At 46.3% G+C, this 26,876-nt stretch overlaps 1 protein-coding gene across 2 annotated transcripts in view; it reads left to right on the forward strand.

Annotated features, from left to right (window-relative positions):
• VPS54 (VPS54 subunit of GARP complex) overlaps positions 1–26,876 on the forward strand; it is a 624,042-nt gene that overhangs the window by 427,672 nt on the left and 169,494 nt on the right. For both annotated transcript variants that reach the window (XM_078649430.1, XM_078649431.1), the window contains exon 19: positions 15,232–15,319. In XM_078649430.1, the coding sequence (XP_078505556.1) occupies positions 15,232–15,319 (88 nt within the window). The remainder of the gene's footprint in view (positions 1–15,231; positions 15,320–26,876) is intronic.

A 26,876-nucleotide genomic window follows, 5' to 3' on the forward strand; every position in this document is an offset into this window, starting at 1 on the left:
CCGGCTTGCTTGAATCCTGATGGTGCAATGAGCAAGGGACTCACATCTAAGTATACCCTTCCACGCTTAGGGTGGACAAAAATATTTACAACAAGGGGTGGTGATGGACAGAGTCTCTGAATTAAGCAGAGTACTCTCACCCAGTCAAGAGATCAGGGCTAGATCCAACACCGTTTTTTAGCTCATTGCACCATCCCAGTTTCAGAACCTGGCTGTATGCAAATTAGTCTGTCCCTGGCCCAGTGCATCATGGGAACAGGGCAGACCAGACTACTAAAGCCAATTCTTACACTGGGAAGGGAACAAGCTTCCGGGGACCGGTTTCTGGCATTACAGCCGTCTTCGGCCCGGCTTGCTTGAATCCTGATGGTGCAATGAGCAAGGGACTCACATCTGAGTATACCCTTCCACGCTTAGGGTGGACAAAAATATTTACAACAAGGGGTGGTGATGGACAGAGTCTCTGAATTAAGCAGAGTACTCTCACCCAGTCAAGAGATCAGGGCTAGATCCAACACCGTTTTTTAGCTCATTGCACCATCCCAGTTTCAGAACCTGGCTGTATGCAAATTAGTCTGTCCCTGGCCCAGTGCATCATGGGAACAGGGCAGACCAGACTACAAAAGCCAATTCTTACACTGGGAAGGAAACAAGCTTCCGGGGACCGGTTTCTGGCATTACAGCCGTCTTCGGCCCGGCTTGCTTGAATCCTGATGGTGCAATGAGCAAGGGACTCACATCTGAGTATACCCTTCCACGCTTAGGGTGGACAAAAATATTTACAACAAGGGGTGGTGATGGACAGAGTCTCTGAATTAAGCAGAGTACTCTCACCCAGTCAAGAGATCAGGGCTAGATCCAACACCGTTTTTTAGCTCATTGCACCATCCCAGTTTCAGAACCTGGCTGTATGCAAATTAGTCTGTTCCTGGTCCAGTGCATCATGGGAACAGGGCAGACCAGACTACAAAAGCCAATTCTTACACTGGGAAGGAAACAAGCTTCCGGGGACCGGTTTCTGGCATTACAGCCGTCTTCGGCCCGGCTTGCTTGAATCCTGATGGTGCAATGAGCAAGCGACTCACATCTGAGTATACCCTTCCACGCTTAGGGTGGACAAAAATATTTACAACAAGGGGTGGTGATGGACAGAGTCTCTGAATTAAGCAGAGTACTCTCACCCAGTCAAGAGATCAGGGCTAGATCCAACACCGTTTTTTAGCTCATTGCACCATCCCAGTTTCAGAACCTGGCTGTATGCAAATTAGTCTGTCCCTGGCCCAGTGCATCATGGGAACAGGGCAGACCAGACTACAAAAGCCAATTCTTACACTGGGAAGGAAACAAGCTTCCGGGGACCGGTTTCTGGCATTACAGCCGTCTTCGGCCCGGCTTGCTTGAATCCTGATGGTGCAATGAGCAAGGGACTCACATCTGAGTATACCCTTCCACGCTTAGGGTGGACAAAAATATTTACAACAAGGGGTGGTGATGGACAGAGTCTCTGAATTAAGCAGAGTACTCTCACCCAGTCAAGAGATCAGGGCTAGATCCAACACCGTTTTTTAGCTCATTGCACCATCCCAGTTTCAGAACCTGGCTGTATGCAAATTAGTCTGTCCCTGGCCCAGTGCATCATGGGAACAGAGCAGACCAGACTACAAAAGCCAATTCTTACACTGGGAAGGAAACAAGCTTCCGGGGACCGGTTTCTGGCATTACAGCCGTCTTCGGCCCGGCTTGCTTGAATCCTGATGGTGCAATGAGCAAGGGACTCACATCTGAGTATACCCTTCCACGCTTAGGGTGGACAAAAATATTTACAACAAGGGGTGGTGATGGACAGAGTCTCTGAATTAAGCAGAGTACTCTCACCCAGTCAAGAGATCAGGGCTAGATCCAACACCGTTTTTTAGCTCATTGCACCATCCCAGTTTCAGAACCTGGCTGTATGCAAATTAGTCTGTCCCTGGCCCAGTGCATCATGGGAACAGGGCAGACCAGACTACAAAAGCCAATTCTTACACTGGGAAGGAAACAAGCTTCCGGGGACCGGTTTCTGGCATTACAGCCGTCTTCGGCCCGGCTTGCTTGAATCCTGATGGTGCAATGAGCAAGGGACTCACATCTGAGTATACCCTTCCACGCTTAGGGTGGACAAAAATATTTACAACAAGGGGTGGTGATGGACAGAGTCTCTGAATTAAGCAGAGTACTCTCACCCAGTCAAGAGATCAGGGCTAGATCCAACACCGTTTTTTAGCTCATTGCACCATCCCAGTTTCAGAACCTGGCTGTATGCAAATTAGTCTGTCCCTGGCCCAGTGCATCATGGGAACAGGGCAGACCAGACTACAAAAGCCAATTCTTACACTGGGAAGGAAACAAGCTTCCGGGGACCGGTTTCTGCCATTACAGCCGACCCCTTTCCATGCACCAACAGAACCATCTGCACTAAACCACCTTGTATCTCTACCTAGTACCTGGTGCCCATGACTTGTCCAGTAAATTCTTAACCTTTCCTGAAAGGCCGGATATCTTCTCGAGACCCTGATATCTTCCAAACAAGAAAATTCAGCTTTCTTCTACTACCAAAGGATGCGCCCTCCATTTGGGCCTACCAGTAAACCCTGATGTACCGGTATATGACAGAGTTCTTCCACTGCAAATTCCATTACCCCATAGAGCCAAACGTGCGAAGTGCAAAAGGGGGTGACTAGCTCTAACTTGCGTCCCTCCTTCCTAACCTTTCAAAGTTCCACTGGATCACAGCAAATGGCGGGAAGACATAAGCCCTGTCCACAAACCAATCCTGAACTAAGGCATCCACTTCTAAGGCTTCTGGGTCCGGTCTCCAACTAAAATACCTTGCCACTTGACATGTCAGTCTGCTGGCAAAAAGATCTAATTCTATTGGACCCGGAAGAGCTTGTACTTTTCTGAAAATCTGAGTTCAACTGCCAATCGTGGAAATCTCTGAGATGATGTGAATTCCAGTCTGCTCTCTGATTCTGCTTGCCTGTAATGTGACCTGCTGACAAATTAATCTTGTGTTCCCAACAGAATTACCATATGTCTTTGCTAGATCTGCTAACTGCTTTGACTTCGTACCTCCCAGTTGATTGATATAGGAAACCGCAGTAACATTATCCATGCAAATCAGCACCACGCTTTTTGCCAAATGGACTTTGAGGCGCTTCAAACCATTTATTTAGCCCGGCCATCAATTCTAAGCAATTTATGTGGAATAAACTTTCCTGGCTTGACCATCTTCCCCTGTCTCTAGGTTGTTCAGGCGGGCCTCCCAGCCCAAAAAAATGGCATCTGTCTCTAATATAAATTCTCGCACATTTCCAAAAATATCTTTGCCATTCCAACTCTCTAGGCTATTCAACCACCACTCCATGTCTGTTCGAGCTTCCGGGGACAAACGTATTGAATCCGCATACCATAGACCTTTTCGCAACCCAACTGTCTTTAACCTCTGAAGGGCTCTGTAATGCAGGGGCATGGAGAAATTGCTTGGATCGATGAGGACAGGAGACCAATAGTCCTTGCTAAGTCCCTCAGTACTAAACCTCCTTTCCTAAAATATATCTAACATCTTTCCTTATCATCTTTCTCTTTTTCTGAGGCAAATGTAACTGTGTTTGTAAAGTATTTACTTAAAAGCCTAGAAAACTCCAAGGACTGACTCGAAACTGATATTTCCACATTCACATTGAATCCCATGCTCTTTATAAGTTCCCTTGTCATACATAAATGTTCCAGTAACTCTGTTGTTACCTGACCCATCATCAAAATGTCATCCAAATCTATTATTAACCAAATTCCTCTCACTCTCAGAAAGGCTACTACAGGTCTTAGAACACTGGTAAAGCACATGGATCAGAGGATAAACCAAATGGAAGACAGCAAAACTGGTATACCACACCTTTCCATTTGAACTGGGGATATTTCTGTGATTCCATTTCCATAGGAATTGTGAAATGCGCATCTTTGAAATCCAATTTTACTAACCAATCTTTTTCCTGAAGGATATCCTGTAAAAGATGGATTCCCTCTATCTTGAAGTGACAGTAAACCAAATATTTATTAAGGTCTCTTAGATTTATTACTAGGCGCCATCCCTTGTCTTTCTTTTTCACCGGAAAGATGACACTCCCAAACCCATGATTTGAGTCTACTACTTTTATTATTGCACTTTTCTGCAACATTTGAGTAACCTCCACATCCACCAAATCCATTCTCTCTTTGTCAAAAACAATCTGTTGGGGTTGAGAAATCTGAATACGGGTTTCCTAGTAATCTTTCTTGAAACCTGTTATAGTTTCCAGAACCCAGGTTTCGTTTGTCACCTCTCCTCATTTGTGAACAAAATGTTTTAGCCTTCCGACAACCTTTACTTGGGAAGAAACATCACAAGTTGTTCCACTTACCTTCGAATCCTGAACCTTGAGATCTAGCTCTTCCCCTTCTCCTTTATAGATTTCCTCTCGGCGAGTAGAATCCTGATGAGGTTTGGAAGCCTCTGCCATAATCCCTTAAACCATGGGAGTACTGGTTTTGGGTATAAAAATGGGGCCTTCTACCTCCTCGGACAGCAGCCAGTCTCCTCCTATCGGCACTTCCAAAAATGTGTGTTCCGATTACACGTCTCATATTATATTGGACTTTACTTAAGGACTTGAAGGTGGACACATATTTGCCCAAGGACTTAATAAAGTCTTGTCCGAAGAGAAGACCCCAAGGTTGCCATCTGATTCTTTACTGGCCAATCTAGCGAATTTAGGGCTCCTTCTCATAAGACTAGCCTTCTTTCTTTCAGATATCAGGCCTGCGTTGGTGTTGTCCAACATGCATACCGCTCTTTGGCTCCAACCTCTTAGGAACTCTAGGTCTGCTTCAGTGTCATTGATATTTGTTTCTTCAGCCAGGTCCAGTTTGCGTGCCAAATGGCCCAAGATTTCCGAGCGATGGTCCTGACACTGTTTTAGGCACAGTTCTAGGCCTTTTCTTGGGTCCTTACCGGATTTAAACAGGAATGTTAATTTTGGGTCTAGGCTTGTAGTCCAACATATTCTGGTATCTATCACTGGCCTGTGGCAGTCAGCCTGCATCAGATTTCGATGTTGCCTTTCAAGAGGTCTTCTCACCCACTGTTTAATAAATTCTGCCATGCGAGTAAGTGGCCACCACTCAGAACTATGGTGTTTTATGATTTATGGGCTCAACATCTCCTTCCCCAAAGGGTCCTTAATTGGCTTAGTGGATGAAGTGCCCTGTAAATCATCGTCTAGACTCCCAAAGGAGTCTAAGCTCTCATCAGAGTCAAAGACTAAGTCATCAAACCCTTTAACATTACTATGGACATCGAACATATCATCCAGGCTGAGTGAGTCCTGGTTCTCTATTGTGCCGCTGAGGATACCCCTCCCTCTTGTACAGCAGCGGACACCATTGTTTCTTGTAGCGCTGAGGCTACCCCAGTCTTTTGTATCGCTAAGCCTACCGCTCACAGAGGACAGGGTTACCTCCCTTTTTGACCTTGACCCGATGTTCTTGGGCCTGTTCAGATGTCTTGTTTTTTGGGGTTTTTTCCGCTGTTTTTTGGGTTTGTGGGTCTGTCTTTGTCAGAGAGTGAGAAGTACTCCTCTTCTGAAGGAGCTCTCCTCTTCTTCTTATATATAGCAGCCTTAATAGCTACTTTGATAGAGTATAGAGGAGTTCACTGCTGTGCTTAGGCTTGCCCACGCTGGGTTTTCACAGCCAAATGCCTGTGTTTTCTAAATTGCGTCAAGGTCCTGAAGTGAAAGGACACGAAACGTGTGTGAGTGGCCCAGCTGTTTCTACTCTTCCTGGCCACGTCTCTGAGCACCTCAGGTGTAGAGAGAGATCGGCCAGGTGTGGGGAGGGGGCGAGAACGAGTCGGAAATACTCCTCACATGTACATCAGTGCGCTGATCTGACAGCATAATTTGCAACATAACTGCTGCCAGTAAGTGCATTTTATGAATATTACAAGTCCTGCAAGCAAAATAATTTAGCTAATACGTTTGGCTTACCTCTGCTAACAGGATTAACACGACTAAAACGTTGTAATTTAATTTAAATACAGTAAGATGTACAATCCAATTGAAATACGTATGATGTACTCAAAGAAACACAAGAAAACAAAGTCTAAGAGTTTATTCCATAGATTGGGATAGCTCCAAAGATACTAAGGGCCTATGTATAAAAACAATATGTTTGAGGCATGTGGGCTGCTAAATTCATATCTGTAGCATAGATCGCCGCCTAGTGTTGGGTCCGAATGATTGCACATTGTTGTCCTGGAAGAGTCTTCGAAGTATCACAAGATAGGTGGCTCCTCCCCTGGACTACAGTGCACATGGGCATCGACTCCATCCCCAGATTGTTTTTTTCCGCCATTGGGTTCGGATGTGATTTCGACGTCTCCTTTTTGGAATCGTAAAAGTACTTTATCTAGGCCAAAAGGCCTTATTGGCACCGTCGGTATTGTTCGCGTTCGGTCCCGTCTAACTTCCAGCTCGTAGAGTCGGATATCCGGGGGGTCGTGAGACTCTTCGGTGATCGGGGCCTAGTCGACGCAGCGAGACTTCGACGGCATGGAGCGGAGTCCATTCAAGAAATGTCCCGTGTGTGGGTCCAAGTACCCACACATCGACGTCCATCCTGTGTGCAACAAGTGCCTGTCGCCGGACCACGACGAGGCCAACTGTATGGCCTGTTCCAGATTTCGATCGAAAAAGACGATCAAGCTTCGGCGCGTGGCGCGCCTTGAGGCCCAGCGATCGGCTCCAGCACCGGTGGACATCTTTGACGACCCCGCGGAAGACGAACAAGTGCGTCACCTGCAGATTTCCCCTACCCCGATGGAGGTCGAGTCCGAAGACGGAGCTGACGACCACAGTCCTGACATTGAAGAAATCGTCGAAGGTAGGGGACGACGACGAAGCATATGGGGCCATGGAAGATAGCTTGGAGGATGAGCTATGCCCCGTTCGTACTCTTACAAAGGCTAAGGTCACGGGATCGCCACGCGGCCTTACCCACGACCTTACACCTCGATCCACGGCCCCGCCTTCCGGCTCGGCTACGGACACCTCCGCGGAGCCGCCATTACAGAAAACGAAACCGAAACCCTCGGTACCGGTGAAAACAAAGATGGCCGACACGCCATCGAAACCGAAGACGTCCGCTCCGGTGCCGACGCCGTCGTCTTCGGGGGCCCCCCAAACAGGCGCACGCTGCAGACCAGGCTAAGGTGCCGAAGGTGGTTGCGGAGCCAAGCTCGAAGAAGCCCATCGGGTCGGAGTCTACCAAGGGAGACAAGCCGACGCCCAAGAAGACTGCCGTTCCTGCATCGGGAAAGTCTGTCGCACCGAAGACCAAGGGGCCCGTCGACGCGAAGTCGGTGAAGGCCGCAGAGCCGAGGTCTGGGGCCGTGACCCCTAAAGGAAAACCGATCGATACGAAGCCATCGGCATCGACGTCTATGGTAGTGGACAGTGATACGGACGCACCGGTCACGAGTGCTCCTCGACCGGACAAACACAAGTCGGCCACGCTCGGGTCTTCCCCAGGGGGCGGACCACGGACATCAGTCGGATCGACGAAGCCGTCCGCTTCCTTTACGAAGCAGGTCTCGGACTCCCTCAAGCGCCTTAAGGTCAAGGCCTAAGGTGGCGCCAAAGGCCTTTGCACCGCGGTCGGTGCCCAAAGACACCGTGTCGACGTCCACCCCACCAGCTGGGACCGTGGGTCCTCGACAACCTTTGGCTGAAGAACGGTCGGAGCATTTCATCGATGCCGACACCGGCAAACTCACGCTATACAAGAGGAAGATTACTTCACAACCTTTGCAGTCCTTTACCATTCCTCTGAAACGTAAAAAGCCTGCAGCAGACACCCCAGTTCTGGTGGAGCAGATTCTTCCTCAGCATAGGCGGAGTGCAACACCTTTACCCACATACTCAGATGGGGATGGAGGGGACCACGATGAGGAGTACAACTTCCCTGCTCATACAGAGCCTGATGAGCAGCAGGAATCTTGGATGGATACTGGTGATCAAGGGGACCAGCAGACGGTCCAGGATCCACAGGTCTATAACGTAAAACCGTCCCCCACTGAGGACTCTGCGGCATTTAATGCCTTAATCGAAAGGGCAGATGCAAACCATAAGGTGGAGATGCATGCTGACCCCGTGGAAGTGGACTTCCTTTTTGACACTTTCTCTACTGCTGAAAAAACTGTCAAGACTCTCCCAATGTTGAAAAGGGTCCTTAAGCATGCGGCAGACATTTTCAAGGAACCCACGAGATCCCGGGTGGTAAACCCACGCATTGAGAAGAAATACAGACCGGCACCTGGCGACCCCACTTACATACGGGGCCAGTTGCCTTTGGGCTCTTTGGTGGTCTCTAATGCCCGCAAAGGGCAAACTCCCAAACGACGGGTGAAGCTCCTCCCCCAGACAAAGAGTCAAAAGTGCTGGAGGCATCTGGGAAGAGGGTAGCAGCTCAGGCGGCCAACATATGGCGCATCTCAAACACGCAAGCTCTGTTGGCCAGATACGATAGGGCACACTACGACACCCTAGAGCAGCTGTTACAACACCTCCCAGACCAGTTTAAAGAGGGAGCTGAAATGCTTATCCAGGAGGGGAAGCTCATCTCCAACGCTGCTATAAAGTGTGCGCTAGATGTTGCGGACACAGCAGCGAGAGCGATCAACACTAGTGTGATGTTGAGGCGTCAGGCATGGCTCCGCATCTCGGGATTCAAGCCAGAGATACAAACTACTATCCTCAACCAACCCGTTAATCCAGACAGGTTGTTTGGCCCAGAGGTGGACACCACCCTGGAGAAGATCAAAAAAGATACCGAGACTGCCAAGTCCATGGGAGCTCTCCAGTCACAACAATTTAGAGGGAACACTTTTCGTCGCTCAGGCACTCGAGGTGTTAACAGAGGGCACATGTCACAGCAGACGCCATTCAATAAAAGTGGTGCACAATCCTCCTACAGCAAGCAGGGCAGAGGTGGATACAGAGGAAACAGTGCCAAGGGTAGAGGCAGAGGCAACAACAGTTCCCGTACCTCTGCCGCCAACAAACAGGGACTCCCTGTTACTGCCCCCCGACCATCCAACACCTGTCGGGGGGAGACTCCAACAGTTCCTGCCCGTCTGGAAGTCCATCACCACAGACAGGTGGGTCAGGAAACTTATCCAGTTCGGCTATTGTTTAGAACTGACATCCACCCCACCACCCATGCCCCCAAAACACCGTCCTATGTCAGCAGAGCACTTGCACTTATTGCAGCAGGAGGTTCTAGTGATGCTGCAAAAAGGCGCAATAGAGCTCGTGCCGGTGAAGGAGGAAGGCACAGGGGTTTATTCCCTGTACTTCTTAATCCCAAAAAAGGACGGCTCGCTCAGACCGATTCTAGACCTACGCCCCTTAAACCAGTACATTCTTTCGGAACACTTTCACATGTTGACACTGCAGCAGTTTCTTCCCTTGTTACAACAGGGAGACTTCCTTGCAACCTTGGACCTCAAAGATGCTTACTTTCACATACCACTCCACCCCTCCCACAGAAAGTACCTCAGGTTCACCATCCAAAACAGGCATTACCAGTTCAAGGTACTCCCCTTCGGAGTGACCACTGCTCCCAGAGTGTTCACAAAATGTCTGGCGACAGTGGCGGCACACCTTCGGAGACAGAGTATACATGTCTACCCTTATCTGGACGACTGGCTCGTGCAGGCAAAGTCAGCCCAGCAGTGCGCCGCCGACATGACCCACACCATTCACCTCCTTCACAGTCTAGGATTTACACTGAACTACCTGAAGTCACACCTCCAGCCAGCCCATGTGCGGCAGTATTTGGGCGCGACTATCAATACTCTGGCTGCCACAGCTCAGCCAAACCCAGCGAGGATCGCCAACATCCAGTCGCTGATCCAAAAGTTCAGACCACAACACTCACTCCCAGCGAGAGTGTTCATGCAGTTGATAGGCATAATGGCCTCCTGCATCTTCATAGTCCCGCACGCGAGACTCCATATGCGTCCGCTCCAAGAATGCTTAGCGCATCAGTGGACTCAGGCTCAAGGACAACTAAACGACCTAGTGTTGGTGACGGGTCGGGCATACAACTCTCTGCATTGGTGGAATCCACACAACCTTTGCAAGGGCCGACCGTTCCAGGAGCCTGTGCCACAGATTACACTAACAACGGACGCGTCTCTCCTAGGATGGGGGGCTCATGTGCTCCACTATACGGTGCAGGGACTATGGACAACGCAACAAAGAAAGATGCACATCAACTACTTGGAGATGATGGCAATCTTCATGGCACTCAAGTCCTTCAAAGTACACCTGTGCAACAAAGTCGTGTTGATCCGGACGGACAACATGACAGCCATGTACTACATCCAAAAGCAGGGAGGTACGCACTCTCCACAGTTGTCTCATCTGGCTCAGAGCATGTGGAAGTGGGCCATTCAGAGGAACATCTTCCTCATGGCGGAACACCTCCCGGTAACGGACAATCAGATGGCGGATCTGCTCAGCAGGTACAGCCACCAGATGCACGAGTGGGAGTTACATCCATCAGTACTCCGCCCGTACTTCCAGCAGTGGGGTCATCCAGAGATAGACCTGTTTGCCACGGAGGAAAACGCAAAATGCCTAAGCTTTGCTGCCAGGTTCCCTCACCCACTATCGCAGGGCAATGCGATATGGATGAACTGGTCAGGCAGATTTGCGTACGCTTTTCCCCCAGCGCCTCTCATTCCGCTGGTGGCAAGAAAGCTAAAGCAACACTCGATGACGCTCATCCTAGTGTCTCCAACGTGGGCGCGACAACCGTGGTACACCACGTTCCTCGAACTCTCTGTGGTACCGCATCAAAGCCTGCACCTCACACCCCGGCTCTTAACGCAGAACCGTGGAGACATTCAGCACCCGGATCCGCAGCAGCTCAATCTGGCGATCTGGCTCCTGAGGTCTTAGAGTTTGGCTACCTTGATTTGCCCCCTGAATGCATGGACATCATCCGGGAGGCAAGGAAGCCCACTACCAGAGCTTGCTATGCGGCAAAATAGAAGCGGTTTGTCATCTACTGTACCGAGCACGCTATTAACCCGCTCGATGCCTCCATTCCTAATATCATCTACTATCTGTTGCATCTTTACAAATGCAATCTAGCATACGCTTCCATTAGGATACACTTATCAGCCATAGCGGCTTACCTCCAAAACAGGCAGCATCTCTCTGTCTTCAGGGTGCCTGCCATTAAAGCATTCCTGGAAGGGCTGAAGCATCCCTCCCAGGACCCCGCCAGCTCCTGTGTGGAACCTCAATGTGGTGCTCACCAGATTGATGGGTCCCCCATTTGAACCTCTGCATTCATGTGAACTTCAGTTCCTCACATGGAAAGTGGCTTTTCTCATTGCCATAACGTCTCTACGACGTGTTAGTGAGCTACAGGCGCTCACCATCCAAGAGCCATTTATACAGATTCATTCAAACAGGGTGGTGCTGCGCACTAACCCCAAATTTCTCCCTAAAGTGGTGTCGCAGTTTCATGTCAATCAAACTATCGAACTGCCCGCATTCTTTCCCAACCCAGAAACGGTAGCAGAAAGGATGCTCCATACGCTTGATGTCAAAAGAGCGCTTATGTACTACATTGACAGAACACAACCTTTTAGAAAGACACAGCAACTCTTCGTTGCCTTCGCAGCTCAGCACAAAGGCAACCCCATTTCCAAAGCAGGAATAGCCAGGTGGATCGTTAAGTGTATTCAGATTTGCTATCAGAAGGCTAAGCGCACTTTAACGGTCCCCCCAGGGCACACTCCACACGCAAGTTGGGGGCCTCCATGGCATTCCTGGGTAACATTTCTTTGGAAGACATTTGTAGGGCAGCCACATGGTCTACACCACATACGTTTACCAAACATTACTGTGTGGATGTGCATTCCAAACAGCAGGCAGCTGTAGGACAGGCTGTTCTTAAAACACTTTTTCAGACTTCTGCAGCTGGCACGGGCGGCCGCCGTTAATGGAGGGACTGCTATGTATTCTATGCTACAGATATGAATTTAGCAGCCCACATGCCTCGAACTGAATATGCTACTTACCAGTATGCATCTGTTCTTGGCATGTAGGTCTGCTAACATTCATATCGCCCGCCCTCCTCCCCGGCGCCCGTAGCGGCTGCAGACTTTTTCTTACACTTTATCTCTAGCATGGCCATCACTTTCACTGTTAAACTCCATCTTTGCCACAATGGCTAAAAACAATCTGGGGATGGAGTTGATGCCCATGCGCACTGTAGTCCAGGGGAGGAGCCACCTATCTCGTGATACTTCGAAGACTCTTCCAGGACAACAATGTGCAATCATCCGGACCCAACACTAGGCGGCGATCTATGCTACAGATATGAATGTTAGCAGCCCTACATGCCAAGAACAGATGCATACTGGTAAGTAGCATATTCAATACAACCAAGTCAAGAAATGTAAAAAGTATATATGAGTAAATAGTGCAAAGTACTTATCTGTTGAGAGATCAGCTAATAAAACAGGAAGATAGCTGTTGCCATTGACATATATACTGTTCTATGATTCTAGAATGGAATAATTTTACTTTGTGTTGTGTGTACGTACTTTAAAGGGCTGCATATTTGTGCAGCAATAAAGGTGTATGCATATTGATAGCATCCGGTCTTGTAATGAAATTTAGGACTCCTGCATGACTTTCCGCTGATACAACTCCTGCCCCTAGTCCTCAAAAAGATAAGGACCGATAGAGCCCAAGTCATCCTAGTAGCTCCGGATTGAGCATGGAGGGTCTGTATTCTAAACTCCTGAGCAGAAACATCGGCCTACCGATCAGGCTGCCCCTTCGGGAGGATCTCCTGTCACAGCAGCAGGGCTGGGTCTTGCATCCCAACCTGCTCACACTCCATCTTCATGCTTGGAAATTGAGCGGCAGCAGTGGAGTGTTTTCAACCTTCCTCCTGAGATGGTTGATGTTATTCTGGCAGCCAGGCGTACCTCTACAAAATCTGTATACGCCTGCTGTAGGGACAGTTTGCTGGCTTGGTATTCAGACTCACTTCACACCAAATTGTCTGAGGTATTACTGTTTGTTATCATTGGCCCAACAAGGCCTTGCTCTGGACACTGTTAAGGGATATTTGTATTTGTCGGCTGTACCAGTGTTTTTACGGTTGCCGGATCAGCCCTTCCTATTAAAGTCACCAATTGTGACTCGTTTCTTGAAAAGTTTTTATGCCCCAGTGGGGACTTCAATTTGTTTTTGATCTATCTGATTTGTTCTCCATTTTAGCCCATGCATAATTGTCCTCTTATGCTTTTGACTGTTAAAACGGCCATTTTGGTTTTCATTATATTGGTCCAGAGGTTGAGCAAGCTTCAGGACCTCTTGATTCACCTGCTGTATACTACCTTTTAGCAGGACAAGCTGGCTCTCCGAACACTTCCTGCCTTTCTACCTAAAGTGGTGAATCTATTTAGCGCCTGTCAGACGATCCCCCTTCTGAGATTCTTTGAAGCCCCTCACCCCTCTAAAAAGGAGAAGCTCCATCCTTTGGATCCAAAGAGGGCCCTTAGTTTTTTATATCCATCGTACCAGGGACCACCGACTGGACGATCAGCTTTTCATTGGGTTCACCAGAACAAAGAAGGAAATTTGCTGTATGGAAGAATGCCCTCTCGATGGCTTGTGCGTGGCATTAAAATCTGCTACTCATTGGCAAAGATACGGCCTCCGGAAGGCTTTGGAGCTCACTTGATCAGAGCCACGGCTGCAACTAGTGCATTGAGACATGGAGTCCTCGATATCGGTCAGGTGGCTACGTGGGCATTGTTTTATGTGTTAACAAAGCTTTCATATCTGGACAGTCCGGTCTGTTGAGATGGGCATTTTGCCCCCTCGATCCTGCAAGACGTTTTGTTTTAAATCAGTTTGTAGCCCCTCCTCCGGGGACGTATTTTATGGTATCTATTCTATGGTAAGGAACCTGCACTTAGAAGTCTCTTCTAGAATTACAAGTCACACACCTTCTGTGATGCCTTTTCTGGTTGAGACTCCATCTAACCGCAGATTCCTTACTAACCATTCCTTCCCCGCTAAGTGAACTGCAGACCTTCCTCTGGAAGGGGCCTCTTTAGCTTCATTTCAGTGGTCACAACCATTCTGACATGGCTCCGTGTCTGGGGGCGCGGAATGTGTTATGAAAGAAACTGATGTCAGTGTTCTGGGATGGCGCCTATATAGGTACCGTGCACGTCACATCTGATGCAGACGGCTTTGATGCGGAGTCATCAGCGCCACCTACCAGCATACAACAGGTACTGCTGATGATTTTCCAGATCCACTCTGACACCTGGGAAGAACTCTTATGTAAGATATCTGTGGTTAGATAAAGTCTCTACCAGAAAAGACATTACTGAAGGTAAGTAACTTTTTTTTTTAACATTCTTTTTATTCAAGATTTTGTGCATACAATTACAATGAATCTCATATTCATCCATACATTTATTGCAATAAAGCAGTTGCAGTGCACTATATATTGTCCATCCTTCTTACATGTCATAATTCACAAAGTCCACATGTAGCATATCACATTTCGTAATTTTCATTAAGTGCTCAGTGCAACTTAAGGGATCTAAAGCAATCCTGTTGACATTCTACTGAATCCCAATTGTGTTATTTCAAATAACATAGTGTTAACCTTCTAACAAGGGAGGGAGGGTCCTAAGGCGCGCAGTCGGCTCTATCGGTCCTGTGAAGAGTCACGTTATCCATGCATGGCTAGGAAAGCAGGGGGCAAAGCAGTACTTCTGTCATTATTGGGGCATGGAGGGGGCATTCGTGTCTGTTGAGTGTGCGCTTATGTATTGTTGCAAGGGGCTCCAGAAGTCCCTAGGTCTGGATTGAGTGGGCATCAAGTCCCAGAAGGCCGCAAGCTGCTCCTGGCAGAACGCTGCGTCTCTTAACCACATCGCTTCTTTGGGGGCCTGCTTCCTGCCCCATGTCGTGGTGATAAGTAACTTGTTATTTAATGCCATAATTGTTCATCAATTAGTTTTTTTGCTGTTATGATTTAATATTGCTTTACAGACCTCGATTTAAAATTGCTATTTTCTTTTCTTGTCTCTCATAGTACTTTAACTCAAGAAGCTGCCAGCTAGTTCTTGGTGCAGGAGCACTGCAAGTTGTTGGTTTAAAAACAATAACAACAAAGAACTTGGGTATGTGTACCTTCTGTAAAAGCCACTTTCATATGCTTTGGATTTCAGTAACACGTACCACGAGTCAAACTGTACTAGTGAACTGAATGCATGAATAATGTGATTTCATTTCTATTAGTACAGTTTTGATAAAGTAGAATAATATAATTTAGACAAAAGGTTTTGTTTGAGACATTAGACTGGGGGGGACAAAAAAACCTGCTTTTGGAAGAAGTGGGTGAATTGTGGCATGAAGAAGTCAAAATGCGACCTGGATGTAGCCCCATTTCAACTGCAGAGGAAGAAAAATCTGTACCAGTGAACCTCTAAAAAGGCAATTAACAAGCTACTAAATGGAAGTGTGGAATATGTTTTTGTATCCACACATAGGCTGAATATAATGGAGACTTGGATGAATTTGTACAAATCTGTGAAGGAATCAAAACACTCCTCAATACCAAAAAGGACAAATAACTGTCGTCCTAAGTGCCTTAATGAGGTCATCGATCTGCGTACATACACTGAATAGATGCCAGTTGTGTGTTATTGGTTTTAAGATGTATAAACTGAAAAATAAAGATAAAAAAGGACAAATAACAAAGAATGATAAAAGGACAAATAATGTTGACCCTGTACTGTGCTTTGCTGCCTTTTGGTTAGGTTTGCGCTATAGTAATATCATATACATACATGCATACATAAATAGATGGTTGAATAAGAATTGATTTGACCGTTATGGACTGTGAAACTTTCAAATGTTTTTATGAACTGGAAACACATGGAACTGTACTTTAGAGTGAAACCCTGTATTGTTTGACATTTCCCTGAAAGGGACTGCCTGAACATAGATCAATGTAAAGTTGTTCATTTATTAATAAATGTTTGTTAGAAATCTCTGTAAATGTACAGAAGACTTTTGGTGCCATCTCAGTGTGATACCCAGCGAGTGTGTTGATCATTTGATCACAGTAGATGTTAATCTACAAACATTTTTGAACATCACAAAGATGTTGGGCTGTACGGTACACTTTGACCGCCTGTTCAGAAAATATATTGAACCGTGAAGAAATGCTGAACGTAGCAATGGTGTCTGTGTGTACCTTCAGAAATGTGTTGCTTCATTAGGTTCCTGAACACCTCTGAACATATACAAGACATATTATAAGTAATCGAGCAGATTCATTAAAAAACAACCCCTTCTAAAAATGTAGTTTCTAAGGAGGACTATAGAGTAAATGAGTACCCAACTTATAAAGTGGACCTCTGAAACACAATAACAACTCATCAGGTTTGTGGTATGTGTCCCATGCTGTACTCGTCCCTTACTTAATTTGGGAATCATTAATTTTTATGTTGAAAATAAGCATTCAAGAACAAAATAGTGAAAAGGATAAAGTTACCTTCATGGTGATTTATTTACTCTTATTCTGTAGGCTGTGTCCACATATACATTTATAAATTTTTAGGTATCTCTGCCAACGAGTGACTGAACCATACACTGCTTTTACAGCTCTTTAAATTCAGACCTTTGCACAGCGGTACTGCCTACACTTGTACATATTGTGTATTTACCACCCACATCCCTGTGCATATGCTCACCATTGCTAGATCCATGCGGTCTGAAAAATTAGAAAGTGCATGACTCCCAACCAATGGCTAAGGGATTGCTCTGATCATGGAAAAGAGCCTGCATGCTAAGAGTAACAGAAGTAAAATAGAATATAGTGTCAGCAGAATGGTTGAAAGGTAGCCCACGTAGCCAAATGGCACATATGCTCTGCTATGTACATGTCTGGAGACGCTGCCTTAGCCCTCATGGAGTGGGCCCTTACAATGTTTGAAGACTGGGCTCTATGCAGAATATGGCTATGGGTGATGTACAGTCTTATTCATCTAGCTATAGCATCCTTAGCACTGCTCAATCTGCATCATTGCCCCAAAGTTTCCAAAAGTTTAGTGTGATGAACGCAGATCGCTTATTTGTTCAAGATGAAAGCTAACTTTTTTTTATCAATGTTGTACTTGATCTACTTAGCGAAGCATCATGCAGCCCCAGCAATCACCAGTGGTGCCATATGACCCAAGCTATGCCTCACTGACGAGGTCTAAGTAGATCAAAACCGGTCTGGGGTTGCTTGTGTTCTTATCTGAACAGGACCTGGTCTGGCAGGTCAGGCTTGACTGTTCCCTTTGGAGTAGGACCAAGACTGATTTGCAAATGGCTGTTCTTCCGAGTGGCATATTGGCTAAATCATGCTGGGTCAGGGTGACCCGAGTGATTGACAGTGACTGAAATTGATGCAAGTATTATCAAGTATTATTTCCATTGTTTTGTTCTTTGATTCCTGGGTCCCTTGCTCACTGTGCCACAGGACTCAAGTTATACCTCACTGATGAGGCCTAAATGGGCCAAACCGGTCTGGGGTTGCTTGTATTCCCTTCTGGAGGCATCTCGGACTGGATTGTTTCTGTTGGTGGACCAAGCCTGATTTGCATATGGCCATTCTGGGTCAAGCGTGGCGCCCTGGGTAAAAATTATAACCTAGAATGTAGTCAGAGTGACTACCAGTTGCTGATAGTAATTAAAGCATTCCTTCCATGACTTGGTTGTTTGCTACTTGGTTCAGGAGGCATGGGGATGTGGGCAGAAATTTCAAAGAATAAAGTAATCCTTCAGGTGAAACTCTGACATCAATTTAGTTATGAAGGAACAGTCAGACTGAAGAACCACCCTATCCTTATAGAAAACACTGCATTTAGTTGGCAGTTTTCCAAGAAAGGTGTTTTAGATTGGAAAGTTTTATTGGCTTAGAAGTCTTCTATATTAGTCTGGCATGAATGAAATTGAGGACAGGAGGGTTACAGGACACCATACTGTAGGGAACAATTACAGTAGCCCCATCACATACCTCTTGATAATCTTCCTTGGCCAAGGAGGATTCCCCAGGGTTATTCTGGTATGCTCCTGCTACCTCCTGGGTACACCTTATGGGTATCCATTTGCACCCTCTCTCGATAAGATTATGTGAAATTTGACTTTGTAAGTAGCAAGTTGATGGTCTTTGCCAATGTCCAGTGACAGAACTTCAGCCCCTTGCTCCTACACTGGATTCTGATGAAAGGATTTCTGGCAGCCGACTTTAGGATCTCAGATGAGAGGCCTAGGAGTTGAAAGTTCACTTCCTCAGGAAGTTTTCAAGTACTGCAACTATAGGGAAGGGGTAGGGCACTCTCCCTCCATTCACAGCAAGTCCCTCAGCTACTACAAACCGACATAGTCTGTCTGCAGAAGGTGCGGTAAATCGAGGTAGTAAACCTGGCAGTGGCAGGCACGTACACCAAGTTCACTGCCAAACCAGGCTCTCCTTCACCTTCTGGAGAGCACACAGACTCAAGAGTGTTGCGGAAAGGAATATAGATATGTCCCTTTCTGATGGATACATTTAACTGCAGGTTCCTCACCTTATGACTATTCTCCCAGGCATCAGAGCAGTATTCCTGTGTACCGGCAGCTGGCGACAGGCGGCTCCGCTCGGAAGTTGTTTCGCTCTGGAACGGACCAGCAGAGAAGCACACAAGGGCCACCCATGCACTCTGACATCTGTTATTTTCCTTCTGGATGTTCAGAAGAAGATCTGGAGATTCTCCTTGGCCTTCAGCTCCATTTTGCATATGAACGTGCGAGGGAAAAATGTCACACTTTAAGACAAACGGGTTCAAGCTGTACAGGAACTATCGCAAACCGGTGTCTGTGACGGGGGTCGACCCACAATTCCAAGACCTGTGATGACTGTGTCTAGAAAAATCTGATGGTCATACCTGACTAGTTGAAGATGAAATAAAGCTCCTGGTACTGCTCTCAAAGTTGTTCCTGCGACAAATCATCGTATCGGTCAAAGTCTTTGGTCCAAGAAAAAGCATGAGAACCGAAAGTGGGAAATCGGCCACTGCCGCCATTCTTGGACTCCAGAGAAGCAAGCATTTGCTATGCAATAGGTCTCGCATTTGCGAGAGTTTAAGCTATTGGCATTGTTAAATGCCTTTTATTTATGTTTTAAAAATCAACACATAAATAAAAGGCATCGTCATTTACATTGCCAATAGCTCAAACATTTGTAAATGCGAGACCTATTGCATTGCAAATGCTTGTTTTACTACCAAACGATAGAGTTGGGGTGGATTTCCTTGCTTGCATTAGGATCCATTGAGCCCTTGCTACACCGCTGCTCCTCTCCATCCGATCCTGGGACTTTCCACTAACTTGGGTAATGGTAGTAAGGCACATTTTGTCTGACATTTACATTGACCAATAGATGCAACTTGTCCTCCTCCTTTACAGACTGTTCAAACAAAGATATTGTCTGGTCAGGCATTGAAGAAATTAGTACAGAACCACTCTGCACCAGTGCATTCTATATAATCTGAAACGGTCTGTGCAATATTGTACTAGCATTGTTGTACCCTTCACCAAAGCCTCGCAGCAGACTAAACATCAACAACATTAGTCTACGATAAACCGGGAAGAAAGGGATGCAAAAATTGTAAACGTGCTCTCACCAGTTAAATATACCGCACGCTGGTTCTTGCCGATCTGTGCCTTTTTTAGATTTTAATTTAAGAGCATACATGGATATGCATTTGCTGGACCGCTTCTACCATAAAATAAATATTTACCTAGATGTGGTAGATTGAATCACTCTGTCCGGTGCCTAAGCTAAAACAGCCAAACCAAGCATGAGCTAGATGTTCATTTTCTCTAAACATTTGCTACAGATTTAAACCCAGCTGTCCGCTCTTTAAAAAGCAAGTCAGATTTTTCTACGTGCTCCGATTATAAAGCTTTGATTGGGGTTGCTGCAAAATGTTACTGGTATGAAAATAATTCTTGTTAGCAGCAACTGCACCAATACGCCTTTAGTTAGGACGGGCAGTGTCAGGTTTTTAAGGTATTGCTTTGTTTTGCTCCGGACAGACGGCGGGATTGCCTCATGCAACATTCCAATGGAAAGTAAAGTGGGCCGCCATTTCGTGACTTGCTTTCCCAATGTGCTGGCAGTTGTTTTACATTGCACAAACGTGCCTGCCAATTGTGTACGTCAGGCTTGCAGGCAAATGTAATTTGGTACTTTAAAGAAGCTGAACGCACATTCCTATGTTACTTGCCTGCCCTACATCTGAACAAAATTGGTCTGTTCCTGAAAGCCAGAGGAAATTCCTTTACTCGCAGAGGCTTTTATGGTAGGAGGAAGAGACGGGAACTAAGATAAGAATGTGAACTCAATAGTAGGAGGTATTTCTCGAAGTAGAAGCATGTCTTGAAAAGTTTTTTTTTTCTCCAAAGAGTATACACACATTTACATTTGAAAGAAAATTCTACAGGATCTCAAATGTCTGTGTACCTTAAAACGACAGCCAGGATTTAAACTAAAATGTTAAAATGTTAAAAGCTGTTCTGACATGATATTTACAGACACAGCGGAAGAGGGGCAAACCTGCGAAATGCTCTTAAAATGGTTGATGGCGCGAAAGTGCTTTACAGGGCCTATCAGTTCAACAAAAGGACGCGAGTGGTGAGCGCGCGCAATGGCAAAAGCAGGCTGGCGAGTGATGTGCGATGTGCGCGCACCATGCAGAGAGAGGAAAGCCAGATGGCGCCTCTGCCCGTCATTGTACGCGTAACCGCACACTCGCTCTATGCCAGCCAAAAGCGTGTGGTCGGACTTTTAAAAGCCCACACAGTAAATGTCTCGCCAAGCAGCACATGCGTTGGCTCAGGCGAGGCCTAAAAAGTAGGGCATCCACATACTCACCAGTGTTGCTCCCAATGTACATCAGAGCAGATTCAGATTCTAATCTCAATGCTCCTCTAGTCTAAAGACCATTGGTAAATTTACTGCCAGTAGAGGCCTTCAGAGAGGACTTGCGTAGCATTTTTGACACTTCACTGGTTTCCTATGGTACACTTTTGGGCCCAAAGGTTCCACAGAGACCTCCAGTCCAGTTGGACTTCTGACGGGCGGGTCTGCCCCCACGCCTTGCGTGCCTCTTGAAGCAACAATGCGTTCTGCTCCAGTGCCAACTTCGGTTCTGGCACCACCTCATGTACTAGTTCCCTTTACATCAACACCAGAGGAGGAGGATTTACAGCCCATTGTACTATTCGACTGAACAGAGTCCAGCACTACCTCGACCGAAGCCACACTCATCTTTGACTGTTACTCAGCCTACAAGCAAGCCCTCTGATTTTGACACTTTGTCCTTTCCATGAGGTAGGGCCCAATCTTAGCACAATATTTTCTGGACTAACTCTGACAATGACAATTATAATGAAGGAAATGATTATATCCCACAAACTTGTGTGAACTGCTCCAAGATACCAGTGGTCTGGATATTTCTCCAGATGCTTGCCTAATCTACTCCCTTTGATTCTGCTACTGAGGAAAGCATCTCCTTTGCTATCATTAGGTGCAGCAAAAGACACACAATTGATGGACGGAATGCAGAACAAATCAAAACATTCACCCCCAGTCAAACGATCTGGGTTAAATCCATCATTCTTTTCCTCAACATGCTACCCCAGTTTAGACCTGGCCATATGCAAATCAGTCTTGACCCTGTACCTCATATGAACAGTCCAGCCCAAACTGCCAAGCCAGGTCCTCCCTGGACCGGAAACAAGCAGCCTAGGACTGGTTTCGGGGTTTCACCCCTCATCAGCCAGGATAGCTTGATTCCATTGGCACAGTGAGCCCGGGACCCACGTCTGGGCATACCCGGCGCACCTAGGGCGAGAAAGCAAAAGACACACAATTGATGGGCAGAATGCAGAAAAAATCAAACAAATCACCCCCAGTCAAGAGATATGGTTTAAATCCATCATTCTTTTGCTCACCATGCCACCCCAGTTCAGACCTGGCCATATGCAAATCAGTCTTGACCCTGTGCCTCATGGGAACAGTCCACCCTGAACTGCCAAGCCAGGTCCTCCCTGGGCTGGAAACAAGCAGTTCAGGACCGGTTTCTTGGATGCTTGGTTCCAGTCCAGGGAAGACCTGGCCTGGAAGTTCGGGCTGGACTGTTACCATTGGGCACAGGTTCAGGACTGATTTGCATATGGCTGGATTCAAACTGGAATGGCATGGTGAGCAAAAAAAGTATGGATTTAAGCCCAGATCTCTGTACTGGGGTGAATGTATGACATTGTTCTGCATTCTGTCCATCAATTGTTCTTTTTGCATTTGTCACCCCGAGTGGGTCTGGTATGCCCAGACGTGGGTCCCGTGCTCTCCATGCCACTGGAGTCCAGCTATCCTGGCTGATCAGGGGTGAAACCCCGAAACCACTCCTAGGATGTTTGGTTTCAGTCCAGGGAGGACCTGGCCTAGAAGTTCGGGCTGGACTGTTCCATTGGGCACAGGGTCAACACTGATTTGCATATGGCTGGGTTCAAACTGGAATGGCATGGTGAGCAAAAAACGATGCATTTAGGCCCAGATGTCTCTACTGGGGTGAATGTATGACATTGATCTGCATTCTGTCCATCAATTATTCTGTTTGCATTTGTCACCCCGAGTGGGACGGGTATGCCCATACGTGGGTCCCGTGCTCTCCATGCCACTGGAGTCCTGCTATCCTGGCCGATGAGGGGTGAAACTCCAAAACCGGTCCTAGGATGCTTTGTTCCAGTCCAGGGAGGACCTGGCCTGGCAGTTTAGAATGGACTGTTCCCATTGGACACAGAGTTAAGACTGATTTGCATATGTCTGGGTTCATATTGGAATGGCATGGTGAGCAAAAAAACAATGGATTTAGTCCCAGATCTCTATACTCGGGTGAATGTATGACATTGTTCTACATTCTGTCCATCAATTGTTTTTTTATTAGATGCAGGGCAGAAGACGTCCTAAACCTACAGCTTCCTGCTATAGAGGTGAAGACAAGTGTTTTTACCTAGGTATTTCAGCCTGTTCAACCCCCAGAAAAGCCTCTATTGCGATTTAATGAGGCCCTTATTGATACCCTTTTGGGCACTTAGGCAAACTATGTTTGGATCCATCTGTTAATAGGCAGATCGTTCTTTTCCATTGTCCTGCACCAAGACGTCCAACTTTTCTTTTATAGCATCCAACGCCAGAGATTTTGGTTGCATAGACATCCATCAGTAAAGCCAATCCAAAAGCCTTCTATACCACCCCAGTTGATCATTTGTCCTGGGGATAGCGCGGAGACCAGCTCTTAGTGTCTTTTAATGATAGTTTTGCCCCCCCACCCCCCATTATGATCCAGAGGTATTTTCCTACATAGAGTTAAAATGAGCGCATTAAAGTAAGTGTTTACTGAAAATATTCTGTTGTTTCCTTGCTCAGCTACCAGTGCCTGTGTTGAAGCCCACACTTTCAACTTCGATATTTAGGAAGTAGCGTAGGTTCTAAAACTCAAAATTGCATAGATCCCCCTTCTCATTTGCTTCATAAAGAAGTAGTGGCAGTAATATCTCTTGCTTCTTTTTGGGATGGAATTTGCTCTGATCTAAACGAGGAGCCTTTGTTCTTCGTACAAAAGGTATTGGGCGACTGACTGGGTCAGAGGCATCCAAGTTAGTGGAGGTTCTGATAGCTGTAGAGCACATCTTTTATTCATCACTGAGAGGAGCCATACATCTTTGTTTATTTGATTCCAGTCTGTGGTAGTGGATGCAAGGCCTTCCCTCCCTACTGTTGTGAAGTGGAATTCCTGAGAAGGATGAGCGGTTCATGAGGAACTACTGGGATAGACCTTCTTTGCCTCATATAAGGCTTGGGTAAGGAGCTCATTTTTCTTACTGGAGAATCTACTGTTTTGCCTATCTGATTCCAGAGGAAGAAGAGAATTCAACTGGTGTCTTGAGTCTTAAACCGGCCCGTAAATGAACATTTGGAATCACTTTGGCAGCTGGAATAGCTGAAATAGTTGGAATAGAGGAGGTCTGTAGATCTTGGATGGCACACAACAGTTTGGCCATGACTCTTCCTATATTGTAGTTCTCAGGGGCCTCTTCCTTCATGGGACTGAACAAGGGGAGGTTGCTGACTTATCCTCAATTATTCATGAATTTTCCACTGCTTTTAGCACTGTCTCCCACTCCATCTTGGCTGTGCATGTAGCTGTGGTGTGAGAGGCCAGCCTTTCCTGTCTTCTCTTTTCTTTCAGGCACCCAGGCAGTAGCCCTTTCCATTCACAATTTAAACGTATACAATATAGCGTACTGTAAGGATCCACCTTTTTTTAATCTTTATGTAACTACACTTGCTTCAGTGTTCCTTTGCCTTAACCTACTGCTTGTATGCAGATGAAACTCAACTGGAGTGGATGAAATCCTTTTGAACCTCCAAGCTACGTTTCATCACTGCATGTCTTTTAGAGCCAATTGGATGGGCTGCTGCTCACTCCAATTTAATTCCTCCAAGATTGAAATTCTATTGTTTAGCAATCGATCCATTTGCATTCTAGTTGATGACCTACTGAGTTTGTTCCACACCCCTCTGTACTCGGTCAACAAAAAACTTGGATTCATTGGCAATACTAGTTTGTTTTCAAGAACACATTTCATAAACTGCTCAAAACTGCATCTGTCTCCTAACGGTCTGAAAGCAAGTTGTTCTATACATGCCTAGGGATCACCGGAAGACCAATATTCTAGCCACTACTGTGGCTAAGTTGGACTACTGCGGCTAGGTTAGACTCCTGCAACTCCATTCTTTTAAGACTTAAAAAAAGAAAGTGAGATGCACTGCCTCCGGATCATTCAAAATGCTGCTACTGGCTGCCTTCTGGGGTCAGAAGGTATGAGCCCTTCTCTCCAATATACCACTGGCGTCCTTTCAAAAAAAGATGCCCCTGTGAGGCCCCTGCCTCGATCACCATGCAGTTCTTTCGCTAGGCTCTATTTATCTTCAGGAGATGTTGTTTAAGTGATATATATTGAACCATGTATACTACTCTCTTCTTCTGCTTTTGTGTTTTACATCCCTAGAATGAGGAAAACCAAACTTGGTGGTTTGGTCTTAGAGCTTGGAACATGCGCCCCACTTTCTCTGTCCATTACCTCATCTCACTCTATATATTTGAAACAACCAAAAACCTTTCAGTTTACACTTTAGCCCCCTGCTGCATTTATCTAACTATTGCCACCTCACACAAACCGCTAACAAAGTGCTTTACAAATGTACAATAATTCAACCTTATTCTGGGCATTTCACTTCGTGTAGGAGTACTAAGTTCTCTGGTGTTCTGCAGTTTCTGTTCCTTTACATCTTTACTCCGCTTGAGCATAAAATAGTACTCTTCTGACGGATACTTCTGCCTGCAGATTCCTCAATTTTTTAATAACCCAAATACTAGACTAGATCTGTAAACCTTTACAGAACGTCACTAGAGCTGTAAGACACTCACTCCAATGTCCTGATGTCAGTTCCCTTTTTTTGGCGTCTGACAGTGATCTGTAGCTCACATTTTCATTGAATTCTTGTCAGAAATTGTTTCTGTTACTAACATTTTTGGTGCATTGGAGTTGGCTACCCAAAACGTTTGGGGTTTAAGCCCTGCAGAAACTGAGGGTCAGATGTTTATTACTGATCCACACTACATCTGCATTTGGTGCCTGGAATCTAGTCATGACTTAAGGTCCTGTGAGTCATGTCCGAGCATGCACCACAAGACCATCAAAACCATAAAGGAGAGGGAAGGTGAAACTCTTTATGCCCAGAACCAGGGCTGACTATCCGGTTGACTCAAGTCCCTACCTCTCCCAAGGTCTCCTGGGTTCCCCAGCTGCAAAGTAATCACAGGAGAAACGACACAAGAATAAAAACACGTTTGTTGGTCTCCCCATTTTCTTTGCTGAAAGGTGGGTTTGGCTGCTGATGACCTGGGTGTCTTGGGGGGAGTTACTGTTGACACTATTTCTCCTTTGTCCATCCTCTCCCCCAATCACCCCTTCTTATGAGGTTTACTATGCCGTTAGAGTTTTAGACATTATATGCTTGCCGTCTTGATAATATTGTATCCTTTCACAGCACCACTTTGGGTGCTCAATGATGCCTTTTTGTTTGTTGGTTTTGAAACTCAAATAAAAATATTTTAAAAAATAAAATAAGAGGACACATAGCAAGAGAAAAGGTAAGTCGCCCAGATGTTCTCTTTCTGTAACAGGGTCGACTTTGGAACCAGAGTTGGTCAAACAAATAATGCCTATCGACCTGACGCTGTCACACCAGCAGATGCTGTTCCATCACCAATCCCTCCTCTTCTTCACCCCCATAGGATCAGTCTTCAGGGCCCCTTGCCTCACAGACCTGCCCGAAGTTTCTTGTGCCAAGCGCAGATGCAGCTTTCATGATGAACAAAATGTCTGAGGCTTTCAGGTGAGCTACGGTCCTCCCTAGAGCACCTTCAGAACTCATGAGAACTAGTGGGGTGCTGTGTGGATGTCTGTCTGCAGGGATTCCCCCTGCACCATTTGTCCCCTTCCTGCCTAAACCTTTCTCTGCCGTTATGTCCCCTATACTACTATACATGATGTTGACGACAGCACCTCTGG

Source organism: Lissotriton helveticus, chromosome 6, assembly GCF_964261635.1.
Source record: "Lissotriton helveticus chromosome 6, aLisHel1.1, whole genome shotgun sequence".
Taxonomy (NCBI): Eukaryota; Metazoa; Chordata; class Amphibia; order Caudata; family Salamandridae; genus Lissotriton; species Lissotriton helveticus.